The 15,069-nt window shown below is 43.1% G+C and overlaps 1 protein-coding gene across 2 annotated transcripts in view; it reads left to right on the top strand.

The window, feature by feature from the left end:
- Positions 1 to 5,056, top strand: part of NKAIN3 (sodium/potassium transporting ATPase interacting 3) — a 210,017-nt gene extending 204,961 nt beyond the window's left edge. For both annotated transcript variants that reach the window (XM_083748104.1, XM_083748105.1), the window contains exon 6: positions 2,111 to 5,056. In XM_083748104.1, the coding sequence (XP_083604230.1) occupies positions 2,111 to 2,124 (14 nt within the window). In that variant the 3' untranslated portion in view covers positions 2,125 to 5,056. The remainder of the gene's footprint in view (positions 1 to 2,110) is intronic.
- Positions 5,057 to 15,069: the final 10,013 nt, after the last annotated feature.

The raw sequence follows: 15,069 nt of genomic DNA, 5'->3' as shown, positions 1-15,069 counted from the left end.
TGGACAAATAGCTTGACCTGGTTCCCATCACTGCTGGTTTTCTCTGGGGGGAGAGAATACAAAAACAAATTTTCCTAGGGACCTTGTGTGCCTATGCAGTCACAGACTGCAAATAGGCTCTAAAGAATGAAGAATTTCAATGACCAAGGTGAATTTCCATTAAAAGCCAAGCTGCAGAAAACAATTTGGGTAGGCAGTGAACTGTGCCATCCCCTAGTTTCTCGATTCTGATCTGTCGGCGGTGTGGCAGGCTGCCCACTTGGATTCACAATAAGATAATTGGTATCAGTATCTGTTGCAAATGGGCCAGGAAAGCTGCTGCGTTCAGAGCTAATGGGCCTTTCACTATCCAAATTGTGAAAAACTCCACTCTCTTTCATGCTCAGAGCTGGAGGAAAAGAACGGCATTTTCTAACTTTCATTCAAACCTGAAAGCACTTGTGCGCCTTTCGATTTTATTTTATTTCTCGGCATTCTTGCTGCTGAGTTATTCATATAGGTTTCTGCTGCATCCTATCACAAAGCCTCAGAGCAGATAACAATCCATTAAGAACAAATAAACTATTCAGTTAAAAATGAATAAAGGTTATGCAACAGACAGGCTGAAACATGATGTTAAAAGGTGAATCCATTCCTGCACCCTCCCACAGAATATTATGTATTATTTATGTCCCTTAGGCAATTGGCATGCCAAAGCACAGCTTTTTTTGAATCACATTGACTGTTGCTGAATGCTGTGTTAAAACTGCCATGCACCATCTAACTCTGCATTCTCCGCAAGAGTTACCCACTGTGTACCTCCAGTAGGGATCAATGGGGCTGTCGCTGTTGGTTTCTCTCAGTTTCTCATTTTTGCCAACCGGAAGTTTGGTTTGCCCTATTTTTGCATCATTTCTATGGCTTGGCCAAAATAGGCTGCAAGGCCAAATGGGGAGACCTGGTGGGCTAAATGTTTCCCACCCCTGTTCAAAAATATCAGCTAAAAATCTCCAGAACTATTGCTTTTCCAGTATAGTAATGCCCAGTGATTTTTTTCTGGAAAAATAGGTGCCAGTACTCACCCTGAAACTGCTACATTAAAGGCCAAACTTTTTAACAACAACAAAAAGAGTTGCCAGTACTGTGTACCCTTGAATACCCCCTGAAAAAAGCACTGGTGATGCTTAACTATAGGTGTTTACAAGTGATCAAAACATTTCACATGCCTTATCTACCTGTAATATTTACAGCTGTAGGGAAAGCTAATATTGGTATCTTGTATTTTAAAGATGGGGGTGGAGGGCTGGGGGCGAATGACTGTGCCGAAGCCTGCTTAGTGATGACATTCAGATTGGGGCTTTCTGATTCATAACTCAGACTCTTAGCCACCTATGTGCACATTTCTTCAGTGTTAACAAATTAAGTGGTCAGTCAACTAATTGATCAAACCAACCCATACAATTAACAAATCTTCTTTGACTGAGCAACAGCTTTACTTTTAATGACTCAAAATAAAAATTTTAACCAAAGAACTAAAAGTTTACAAAACAAAAGAACTAAAGTTTTACATCTGAAAGGGCACCCAAAGCAGCATTTTGAAGTTCTAATAAATCCTCTTTTTCTTGAACATTTTAATACACCCATTTAATTTTGGTGAAACAAATACTATGGTTGGTTATTTATACCCCATATTAACAGAAAAGCACTCTCAATGTTGTTATTTCATTTATTACATTTGTCTCTCACTTAACAGTGGAAACTGCTATGTGTCTTCTCAGAAATAAGTCCTGTTGAGTTCAGTGGGGCTTTTCCTTAGGCAAATGGGTATAGAATTGCTCCCTTAATTGTAAAAAAACCCTGTCCTGCTTTCAGAAATTGATTAAAACACAGAACAGTACTCAAATACAATAACAGCATGGTTAACATCAACATAACCTAGTCTTAACACTTGAAATGTAAACACAATCTGAATTTGAAAAGCGTAAGTGGCAAAACGATCCTGCGGAGATTAGCCGGAATAAAATGTTTGCCATTGTTTGTTGACACACTGAGAACATCACAGAGCTCATGGAATATAGAAAACAGCCTCCTTTCTCTCCTCCCCTCAGTAACTTGTATATTCTCATTTCAGGTCGAAATAAGTAATGAGCACTGATGGAGCTGTCCATTACTTTTAGCAACATTTTGCTGAGGAATCAACCTGTTCAAAGGGAGCACCAGCCTTGCAAGACCGTCTTACAGAAGGGTAGCAACGTGCATTTAACCTGGACTGTGGATTCCTCTGCCAACGTGGGACTGAATAGATCAGCCACAGACTCATTTTTCTTATCATTGTTCTTAGGTGGATTCCTGTTAGATTATCTTGAATTTTCTTTTAATTATTCACTTTTATGGACACTTGTAAATTGTAACTTTTTTTCTTTTTAAATAATTTTTTTAAAACAGATATCTAATGTTTAAGGCATGAAATAATTGAATGTGTGTGAGGTGGGGGGGAGTTCCCCCCCCCCCCAGAATTCAGCCAGTATTTTTGGACTAATGCGACCATACTGTACCTGCATGTGCTAGTCGTTATTTCACACACAGAGACAGACAGACACACACACACACACACACACACACACACACACACTTTCCTCAAAAAGCACCAGGTTGTGGGGCAGTAGCAGTGGGGAGCTACAACTGGGACACATCATTGCGCTCTGCACTTACAGCAGGACAGTTTGCCATGGGAAGCCGCGGTTAATAGTTTGCCATGAACAAGGAGATCCCTCCTGCTTTGCTCCACCCCCAGCACAAGCAAAAGCAACAAACCACAACCCTATACTTAGGCACTTCCAGACCACCTGTTTATTGACCATTCATCCTGACTTCTTTGCAGGGAGTGCTGACAACATTCACTGTTTGATGAGCATTCTCTCTGATTTGCTTGCAGGGAAGTTAGATGGTATTGACTCAGAGTATTATCCCACACTTTCCAGTGCGTTTCTCTGCCACTTTTCTTATCACAAAAAGTCCAATTTGGGGTGAGGGGGTGAATTTGTTGCACAAGACCTACAGATAAGCTATAATTGCCCAACCTGAATTTGCTGGTTGAATCCATCTGAAAATAGTGGCCATGCAGAAGCCCAAAACAGGGCGGGGGTGGTCAGTTTCTCTCTGAGTAGAAAGTGTTCTGAAGCCAATGTTTGTTCTTGGCTTCCTGTTAGTGGCTTGCTTCTTTGAAAGAAACCATGTTTGTATGTTAAGGATTGTGGTTTGTTGCTCCCACTTGCAAAGGGGCAATCTGCATGTTCATGGTAAGCCATGAGCCATAAGCTTACCATGACAGGCCAATGAGGACACTTCAAATCCCATGATCAACCTACTGTATATGTAGGAATTCTATGCTGCAGTTATTTACCATTGATTGTAATGATCACCATCGTTATCTAAATATCGTAAGAGCCCAGGTCTGTGTGTGCTTATTCAGATGGAAGCCCCACTGAGTTCAATGGTGCTTTCTCCCAAGTAAGTAAGTAAGTATGCATAAGCATTTATAACCTAATATGCATATGGCGTCTTTGCCCAGGTTGCCCCCTTCCATACATGCATTAACTGTTGTTCTTGATGATCGGTAGAGAAATGAATGGAAACACTGTTTCATTCTCCAGAAATTCAGGGCAGATGACTGTAATTTGCACACATGGTCTTTTCATTTTTCTCCTAAGAAGGAGCCAAATATGAAATTTATACTACACTGGGGTAAAGAGCCAAGAGGTGGCACCAACTACAGCCTTATGATCCTCTGAGGGTTCATGATGCCCTTAACTTAAAAGCTGACCAGAAGGCATTAATTATGAAAATATGTATAAAAAATTGTAAAGTTACCTGTAAATACCGTTAGAATATGAATATGCATCAATGTGGCATTTTGAGTTTTTTAATTTAGTTTCCAATGGTATAAAAAGTGACGCACACAAGTGATTCTTTTGTCTGTATATTTGGCACTATCTGAATTAGTTACTTGTCTTTGTTTCTCTTCTGTGTATTGTAGGAAAGTGTTTAGCTCGGTTCCCATGGTGCATATTCCTGGGGACTCTTGCCAGCTGTCTACAAAATCAGTTCTTCACGGGGTGCAGAATTATATGTTTTCCCAGGGGCCCAATCACTGCTCTTTTAGTAGGGAACACGGAACTGTTCAGAACCTATTTGTGATGTTCATCCACTTCTCTCTTCATTTGTGTTAGCTTTATTTACAACAAATATGATTTCTGTAACCCACTCCATCTAGTGCTCTAGCATTCAACATCTGTTTTCTCTGTCTTCATGAATGGGGAGTAAGTGGGTGATTGTTCCAAAAATACAGAGAGAGTTTGATTATATCCTTTCTCAACTGGTGGACATGACTAATATTTTGTAATTTTGCTGTTATGTATTAAAATATTTCAGGGTGGGTTGATGCTAATGGCAAGTAGGTCAAGAACCTTTCTGTGCTGCAGTTTAGGGCAGGTACCCATGAATGAGCAAGAGAAAGATTGCTGTAAATCCTTTAATGTGGTTGGAGATGGGAAACAGCCTCTTTAGCTGCCATTGTACTCCTAACACTGAGTCAAGAGAATAGCTCTGGGAAACTGCTGCTCTGTTCCCTGGCAAATATGCTATGGGGCAGCACAGGGCACAACTGTATTTTATCCCCCAAAGTTATTTAACATCTACATGAAGCCATTAAGAGTAGTCATTTGAGTGATTTGGGGCAAGGTGCCATCATTATTCTGATGACACTCAGTTCTATTTCTCTGTAATATCTGTATCAGAAGGGGCTATGCCAGCCCCTGAATGTGGGGAAATAAACTGAACTTGAATCCTGGCAAGACAGAGGCTCTGGAGCTGAGTGGTTCTCATGTCCAAGAAATTGGCTAATTGCCTACCCTACATGGGATTGCACTTCCTATGAAGGAGCAGGTACACAGCCTGGGGTGCTGCTGGATCCATTTGTAGACTGGAATAGCTTGGCCTCAGTTGCTCAGACATTGGTCGCTTCAAGACTGGACTATTGTGACACACTCTGTTTAGTTATTAAAATATTTCTGTGCCACTATATCATTCATATATATATATATATATATATATATATATATATATATATATGCAGGTTTTGGTGTCCTCGGGTGTCTTCCCGTGTAAAAGTTGGGGTGTCTAGGCGACGTTTCGACGAGGTCTCACTCGTCATCTTCAGGCTGGTGCTTTCGGCTTCTTGTTACTGGAACAGAGTGGGATCTCAATGTTTGAGTTCCTATAAATACTGTAGAGGGGGTGTGGTGTCTAGCCTCCAATGTTCTGGGCAGAGAGGAAGTTCCCAGGCTAGTGTGCCTTTTCTTCTTTTGTTCCTTAATTACTTGAGAGATACCTTGAGTGATTTCTTGAGTGATATCCTGAGTACCACTTAGGTGGGTCATTAGGTGTGGATTAGTTGCTAAAGTCTTTGTGTCTTGACCTCTTGAACTTTGTGAAGAGTTTTCCTGAGAAGATGGCTGTATTGCACTTAGTTGTGCTTTGGCTTGGCTTCGTGTATAGGGGCGAGCTGTTGTGAAATCACTCAAGGTATCTCTCAAGTAATTAAGGAACAAAAGAAGAAAAGGCACACTAGCCTGGGAACTTCCTCTCTGCCCAGAACATTGGAGGCTAGACACCACACCCCCTCTACAGTATTTATAGGAACTCAAACATTGAGATCCCGCTCTGTTCCAGTAACAAGAAGCCGAAAGCACCAGCCTGAAGATGACGAGTGAGACCTCGTCGAAACGTCGCCTAGACACCCCAACTTTTACACGGGAAGACACCCGAGGACACCAAAACCTGCATTCCTGTACCCGTGAAAATCTACGAAAGCATATATATATATATATATATATATATATAATCAACATGGTTTACAACAACACACAGTGAGGGGCTTCCCTTTCCAGAAGCTGCAATATGAAATGCTGCAGTACAATTGTGACAGGAGCGAGATCATTTACAGCACAGGACCAAGTTCAAGATTTTACTATTGGTATCTAAAGTCCTCAACATTTTGGAACCAGTTTATACAAGGGATCACCTTGGCCTGCGCTTGCCTTTTCAACCACTTCAGTCAGCAGAACTTGCACTTTTAGAAGTATAATATAATTTCCATTCTGTGTTTGCAAGGAGGTGATATTTTTGTGCACCTGCAACACCTATACTTTGAAACTCCCTGCCCATTGACCTTAGGCAGGTATACTGGCTTTATATATAGGTATATATGTTAAGATTTACTGGTTTGATATGTTTTATTGACGATCACTTTACTTAGATTAGTTTTGTTAACAGTTTTGTGAATTTTAGCTGTGTTCTACAATTTGAGAGTTATGTGATTAAGCAGTCTACAAAGCTTTCTACATAAAAAAAAATTGAATAAAAGTCCCATCATCCCTGACCATCAGCTGTACTGGTGGAGGCTGGTGGGAACTGAAGTCCCAACTCTGTCTGGAGGGTCACAGGTTTCCAGGTGTAAGAAATAAGCTCACTTAAGACAGTGTATGCTAGAAAGAGAGAGAGAGAGAGAGAGAGAGAGAGAGAGAGAGAGAGAGAAATAAAGGCAACAGAGGGCACACAAAAAGGACACAACCAGCTCCCCCTGCTTTCCTCAGACACCAGGATGAATCCTGTAGCTAGCAGTAAGATTGTCATCATCACACATTTTGTTGCATACAGGAATATCTAGTAACAAAATATATCCTTCATTTATTGAAGGCATTTTCCATACGATAAATGAGTGGCTACACCAGTTCTCAACACTGCGCAGTGCAGATACCACAGGTAAGTTTCTCATTGTATGCAAAATAAGTTATGCAATAATATCTATCAAATATAATACTTTTGATCTCTCCTGCTTTGGAATTCCAAAGTTCAGGGGCAGGAGGGGCAGGCTTTGAAAGAGCAGGTCTGGGGCAACAGCCAATCATGATAAAAGCTGTGTGCAACATCTGTGTAAGGGGCTCTGTATGGACACCTGAACTTGGTGCTAGGAAACGAGACATTGCATTCTTTCAATCTGCAAAAACACCTACAAACTGCCTGACATCTACGATATGATGTGTTCCTCTGTCAAGTTCTCTCTCCGCCTTTTTGCTTCAGAAACACCTGATTAGAAAATCCAAGTCTGCAATCTATCAAGTTCCTGTTACAGTATTTGACAGCAGCAAACAAAAATTGATGTGCCAAATTAATTGGCCTTCCTCCTCCTAAATTCAGCCTCGTTTAGTTTCATTATAATAAATTACAGGCCCGGAGCTGTTTTATGCAGTGAAAAAAATATATTGCCTCCTAGCCCTGTAAAGCATTCGTCATGTATAAACATTATTTCTGCATCTTCCCTTTGAGAACCCATTGTAGCTCATTCCCAGCATAAAAAGCCTTTGAGCAGAAAGATACTGGGTGATGGTTTTCCTCCATCCATCTGGCACTCTGACCCTAAGCATTTGCATCAGCTTGTCTGTCTACAACGCAAGTGTAAATATCTTTTTTTTTTTATTGCATGCTGGTGTAGCCATCAGGAGCCTTTATCCTAGGAATGCATTATGCTGAAAAAATCAGTATTATGACTGAACCACTAGAGTAGGATTGCTTGAGTTTTTGGGGAAAAACTCACAAAAAAATCAACATTTTTGAGCTGCCAACATCGGTTGCCATACATTGAGGTTTTTCCAGACATTTTGCCGATTTCCACCCAGACACTGCTTCCAACTGCAGTTTTCCAGGTATGTCCAGGAAATTCCAGACGTATTGTAACCCTGCACTAAAGGCTTGCAGCTTCTTCCTATATGATGGCTGAACTGTTTTGCACCACTGTGGTAAAGTAGCATCCTTTTAGGTCCTTCAAACCACAACTAATAGCTCTGTTGGGCAGAGTAAACAGTACCCACAACAGAATCCAGATCCTGCTTTGGGTTCCCAGCATTAAGTACCTTCCTTCTTCCCCTCAAGTCTAGTTTTGTGCTGTACAGGAATCCTGGTAAACACATTTGGGAGAGACAAACACACACACACACACACACACACACACACACACACACACACTTTCAAACCAGATGACACAAGACAGGTCGCCACATAGGAAACAAGCTGAAGAAAAGCCGTGCATCCCTCAATAAGAGCATTACTCTGAAACCAAATTCCATCTTTGTCATAAAACAGATAATGATGTCTCACAGGGGTGTGAGTCTGAGCCTGTTGCTGCCTCAGAACACCAGTACCTACTCAGAAGTAAGTTCCATTGATTCAGTGGGACATTCCCAAGTAAATGGGTTTAGAATTGCAGCCAACTGTACCTGAGTAACTTTCACTTGGAAGTTGGTGGCTGCATTCGAATAGTGCTTCATTCTGTTTTCCTGATGTTTCCTTACCTGTTAATATTCTTCTTCATGTACACTTTCATATGGAAATCTATTGGATGTTTAGTGCTCACTTCTGCATTAATTGCTTCCAGTAAAAAAGTCTTTTACAACCCCGTTAACTTGGGAACTCAGGGGAGTTTTGTGCTGTAATTTGCCCACCATTTCCATGAATCATACCATGTGATGAAATTTGGGGTGGTATCTCAACATATAGTTCTCCCCGCCCACCATTCCCATGGGTGAATCGCAGGGAACCGAAGCACATACATGCATAAAGGCTACATGTCTGATGACACCCGCTGTCATGTCACACTACACCCTTTGATGCGAATGGCGGTATATTAATCAAAATGTCACCATTCCATAACTCAACAGGTAATGCAGTGTAAAAGGAATGCAGGGAACTGGAACAGAAGCTCTAGCATTATAATCAGAAAACCTAACACTATATCCAAATAGTATTAGGGGAAGCAACTGTAGCATAGCCATAGAGCAAAGACTAATAAAGGGTTAGAAGTCCTAAATAGTGTTAAAAACTTCTGGGCAGGCTAGCCAGGTCCTCACCTAGAAAAGATGTCTGTTCTGCTTACTCTTTTTCTTTTTCTTTTAAAGGAAAGCTGAAAATGCAGCAAGTGACCTGGAATATCTTTAAGGGAGCCGCAGCTCCACCCAGTGGCTACAGCCCTGCTCTCAGTACTGAAGAAATCCACTTCTGAACATGAGTGTAGTAATTCAAATGAAGTAGATGGCACAGGATCCAGAATGCTAGACTACAAAGAATATCTTCAAGTGTAAGTTTAGCACAGCAGAAGCTCCCTACTATTCCATACAGAAACGCAACCCAGAGTGTGCAGTTCAAATGATTGTGGTTGTTTAGTCGTTTAGTCGTGTCCGACTCTTCATGACCCCATGGACCAGAGCACGCCAGGCACTCCTGTCTTCCACTGCCTCCCGCAGTTTGGTCAAACTCATGTTTGTAGCTTCGAGAACACCGTCCAACCATCTCGTCCTCTGTTGCCCCCTTCTCCTTGTGCCCTCAATCTTTCCCAACATCAGGGTCTTTTTCAGGGCGTCTTCTCTTCTTATGAGGTGGCCAAAGTATTGGAGCCTCAGCTTCAGGATCTGTCCTTCCAGTGTGCACTCAGGGCTGATTTCCTTCAGAATGGATAGGTTTGATCTTCTAAAAAGCAATTAAAAGCCATTCATCTGTCTGACACCTAATGCAAGAAGCCAGTGGCATAGCGTGGGGGGGCCGGGGGTGCGGGCCGCACCGGGCACAACATCTGGGGGTTAGGGGGCACAAATCCACGGGTTAGGGGGTGCAAATTACTTGCCTTGCCCCGGATGCTGACAACCCACGCTACGCCACTGCAAGAAGCATAAAATCCCAAAGGGATTATATGTAAATCAATGAAGTTAAAACATTGACTGTATTTCATGTTTGGAGATGCTTGTTTGTAAACACTGAAAGTGGAATTAATTTGTGCTTTTTCTAAGGAAAATGTGATTTTACACCCACAACTGCTATGAGGGTTTGTTCTCAAGATGGTTTTCAATTAAGTTTCTATGGGAGATTATTTTAACACAATGATCTTGGCGGACAAAAAGAAAGAAGATGCAAATGTAAAAAACATTTTCACTCCCAATACTTGAGCATTGCCTTGTAATTCTAGACAGAAATGCAGCTTAATTCCAGTTTACTCTTGGGCCTAGCCAAGTCTGTATATTAGGATGCAGGCATTCATACAGTGGAATCATTGTACATGCCCCACTGTGCTTTGTGAGATATATATTTATGAACAAGATTAATCCCAGAAGGTTTCAGTCAGGTTTGAGGTGCCACTGACAGCAGATCCACAACATATATTTAGAAGCCATCTGTAACACATTTAAAGCGCATTACTTTCCCAAAAGAACCCTGGGAATGGTAGTTCTCCCCTCACAGAAACACAGTTCCCAGCTGCTTCGGCTGCACTGGACACCAGTGCCACAGGGGGTGCTGCAACAATGATGTAAAATGGGGTGCGAGAAGAGAGAAGCGTCAAATTTTAGTGTTGCATGGGGTGCTTCTGAAATTGAGAGTCCACTGGTTGGGATCAGTTTTTCCAAATTGTATTGTTGTGTTAATGCTTAACCTATCTCAGCAAGGTCATATGAGGCCTGGCCATGTTCTTTATACATTCTTGAGAATCCTTTGTCAGGCGTGGTGGACCTGATGTCATCTAGGTACTGTTGGACTTCAACTCTCATCAGCCCTAGCCAGCACGGACAGCTGGTGTGAGCTGGAACCCACTAATGTCTGGCAGATGACTTAAAGGAGAAAGAGACTCCCTGATACTGTAGTGGGAAAACCAGGGCCTAAGAGGCCTAATCATAAAGCATATTAAGGCAATCTCTGCTAGTTTGTGTCTGTTAGCTAGCTGAGTTAGTGAGAGCATAGTGCTACGAACACCAAGGTCCACACTGAGCTGACTGAAGCCAGAGGGTCCCAGGTTTAATATCTGGCTTCTCACGCAGGTGGCGCTGTGGGTTAAAGCCTCAGCGCCTAGGACTTGCCGATCGAAAGGTCGGCGGTTCGAATCCCTGCGGCGGGGTGCGCTCCCGCTGCTCGGTCCCAGCGCCTGCCAACCTAGCAGTTCGAAAGCACCTCTGGGTGCAAGTAGATAAATAGGGACCGCTTACCAGCGGGAAGGTAAACGGCGTTTCCGTGTGCGGCTCTGGCTCGCCAGATGCAGCTTTGTCACGCTGGCCACGTGACCCGGAAGTGTCTCCGGACAGCGCTGGCCCCTGGCCTCTTGAGTGAGATGGGCGCACAACCCCAGAGTCTGTCAAGACTGGCCCGTACGGGCAGGGGTACCTTTACCTTTACCTTTACCTCTCTAGTTAAAAGAGCCCATTCACAGACGTTAGGAAAGATCTGCACTAAGCTGCCAGTCAGTGTTGACAATAAGTGAACAAATACTGTACTGTAGCCTGATTTAACATAAGGCAACTTCCTGTATTCCTTGTGCAATGTCTTTCTAAGATTATAATGGTATGTGCTGGGCTACTGTATTATAATTCAAGATGTGGCTCGGAGACAATCAGCTGTGGAAGCTGCATAGCTGGAAAGAATGATGCAAAGGCACAGTTGCAGAATACCTGGAGAACTGGTAGAGTTAAGGATGAGATATGATCAAATGCTTTCTGTGACCCACTTTAAGGTCAACCCTGAGGAACATAGAACATCCCTCTCTCTCTTTCAATAGGCTCATCATAAGTCACACAGCAGGAACAGGCACAATCCTAGTCCCCGGTCCCCTCTCAAGCCATGAATGTAGGTTGTACAAAAATGCTCCATGCATTCAACCCAGGCCATTGAAGCAGAAGGAAGACTCATGTGTGCAGCACACCCGGTTCCCCTTTCAGCTCATCAACTGGCAAGACAACGGAGAGGAGTAAGAGGATCCCAGTGAGGGGTGTAGCTGGGACTGGGACACCCCCAGCAAGAAGGGGATGAGGAAGCAGAGGTTGGTGTTGGAAATACTCACAGGGTAACAGAGGATGGCGAGGGGGTCAGTGCACAGGAACCAAAGCAGCAGGACCCTTCACCAGAGCCAGAGGGGCCCCTGTCTCCACAAACATGGCAGGCTCTGAGGTGTAGGGAGCAGCAGGCAGAGCACTCCCGGAGGCTGAGACAGGCAAGGGCCCACAGCCCAGCTCCCTAGCTGACCAGGTGGGCTCAGTAGCTCTGGGAGGTGGTGTGTGATTCCTCAGCAGGTGTAGGCTTGGAGCAGTTGAGGGCTACCTGCCTCATCAAGCCCAGATGTTGCAATCAGCTTGCCAAGCACAAAAAGGAAGCAGAACTGAGGGGCTATGTCTGCTCAGATGCCCATGTTGATGGATCTCAGCTTGGATACTCCAGGATCTCTGTGGGACTGTGCTTCAGTCTGGACTTTGGACATGTGGATTGAACCTGGACTGGGGACTTGACATACTGACTTGCTGCCAGGTAGGCCAGGGGTTCAGGAACACCTGGAAGCAGAAATTTTCCATGGTTGTTCTTACTGCCTAGAACACTCTCTACTCTGAGGTTCACAATACATAATCAAGTTATCTGTTTTAGGTGCTTTGTTGCTGGTTTGGGTGCGTGTGAGTTCATCACAGAGAATTCTCTTGTGCACTCAATCTTGGAGAAAGTAGGATTGAAACCTCCCACACTCACCCACCATCTGGGTGGGGATTTTTGCCTCAGTCCTGTTTGGTGAGTATCCTCCCACTGCAGGCTAACTTAGGCCAGGGGTGAGTGTCAAAGTTGCCCCTCAGGCTGGCGGGAAATAAAGATCTGGCCCACCAGGCCAGAAAGGTTTCCCACCCCATCTAAAGAAGAGCCCAAATGCATAGTGAACAGCTTTCCAAAATACATAATAGGTAAAGGAACTGTGATTAGCTGCCATTCTGTGTTGAATGCACACCTGGTGATTAATGCAGACCAGCCTGTGCCTTCATTTGTGAAATGCCCTTTCAACAGAAAGGCTCTGATAGATTCAGCTTCTTGTAGAGAGCAAATGTCTATGCTTGATACATTGAAATGAGAATGCTTTGCAGACTCATAACACAGCCACCCTCAAATGAGTCAGCAGCAACAACAGATGGCTTACGACATACACATGAGGTGTTCATACAGAAGAAAATTAAACAAATAAAATGAAGATTGGAGAGGAGTGGCACTAGGCTCATCTTGTCAGATGTTTAATTAGGCAGAAGAAACATCCTAAAATTTAATTGCTTCCCTTTTGGATGTGCAGGGCAATCCAATTTAAATTGTTTCAGTAAGGGCCTTTGAGGTTTCATTTGGATAGAGCAGGGGCGGGGGCGGGGGGAGGTTAGGGACAGAAGGCGCCCTGTGGCTTCCTTCTAAGGGACTCTTAGAAAGGATTGGCACATACAGCACCATCATTTACAGGAAAGGTCATAGGAGTTAAATGAGAAGACTGTATGTGTATTTGGTCACATAACTACCCATTCGCTCAGGTTGTTTCCATCTGTTCTGATATTCACAGGTAATTTAATACATTGTGGTGGAGAGGGCAGCATTTGTGACACTCTCCCTTCTGCAAATATCACAATTCATGTTCACATAGTTATATGATTGCCCTTTAACTAATGTAGTTATGGAAATCGCAACATCTTTTTCTTTGTCTTCTCAGTCCTCTAAAATTAGCAATGGACTAAAAAGTTCCAAAATGGACTAAAAAGTTCCAAAATGGAAATGGAAACAAGAGGAACTACCGACCTTGACTGAGTGGAGAATGAAACTTATGGATTATGCAGAATTGGATAAAATGACTGGAAAAATTAGATATCAAAAAGATCACAAATTCATTGAGGACTGAGGAAAGTTTACGGAATATCTGAAAACTGTATGTGATGAACAGACAACGCTAGTGGGTTTTAAAGAGGCTTTGTGATAAACCAAGGTATATTGTAAGAAAGAAACTGAGATGGAAGGTTATTATCAAATTGGCAATACTACATAGAAAATGTGTAAAGATATGAAAAATGGATGATTGAAGGAGGTCCTGGTGGAAGTTCAAAAACTGTAAATTGGTAAACATGGTTGAAGATGCTAAACTGGCTTTGAAGATGCTAAACTGGCAGTTTCAGATGTCTTAAAGACTGGCACTTTAATAACACTCACAAACTCTAAATTCATGACAAGGTTAACTGTGTCAACTTAAGGCAGGGCTTGATTTTATTCTCATTTATTGGTTGCTTTATCAGTTCCTTTCTGCTTTTGATTGCATTATTCTTTTAATCACACTGCAACATGTTTGTAAGTTTCCCCCGCTTATACCTTGATAGGTTTTCATCTTGCATATAATCATCTGAACTCGCACTATTATTTCTCTACTGCCCCTGTATTTAGAAGTGTGTTTCGCTAAACCTTTGGCACAGTGACATGACAGTTTTGCCTAGTCTTAGTAAGCTTAGCTGAAGTCCAATTTCCTCATATCATCTTAGGGTGGTGGCCAACTGGGTGAAACAGGATTAGTGTTATAAAAGGAACAATGATAATTAAGTAAATACAATTGTCAATTGTAAAGGTTATCGTCCTCAAGCTGCACATCCTCAGCAACACACACAGATGCAGAGTAAACAGCAGTATCTAAACAGACTTTGGGGCACAGCTGGGAAAGGCACCTCTGCTTGCATTCTACCTACAAGGCTCCATTTCTGATTCTTTGTATAATTTTTGAAATCCAGCCAAACCTAAGAACTTCAGAATCCCATCAGCTTCAACTCAAATAATGTCTGCAATCCCATGGACATTTATTTGGGAACAAATCCCAAATAAATGTACACAACACAGAGATGCTTTGAATAAATCCCTCCTTACTTTGGAAATTAAGGAGAACTTAGAAGATAATTGTCAGGGGTTCAGAAGGAGAGACACAGGAGGGGGAGCAAATGGAGAGTGAGGAGGAGGAGTACGAGGGGGGCGCAGGCAGTGACAGTGGCCAGAGTTATTCCACAAGCCTCTCTAGCGAATCGGAGGACTCACAGAAGGGAGCGCCGGTGGCCAGAGCGAAGGGGGCTCCAGGGGGGGAAGCCCCAGGAGGAAGGGGCCAGCGGGGAGTCCCTGAGCAGCAGTTGGAGATCAGGACCAGCGTCTCCACCAGAGCGCAGTGGGGAGGGGGAGTCCCAGGAG

This window comes from Podarcis gaigeae (assembly GCF_964106915.1).
Source record: "Podarcis gaigeae genome assembly, chromosome: 7".
Lineage (NCBI taxonomy): Eukaryota > Metazoa > Chordata > Lepidosauria > Squamata > Lacertidae > Podarcis > Podarcis gaigeae.
The sequence above is the reverse complement of the archived record's forward strand: the minus strand, read 5'-3'. Positions and strand labels throughout refer to the sequence as shown.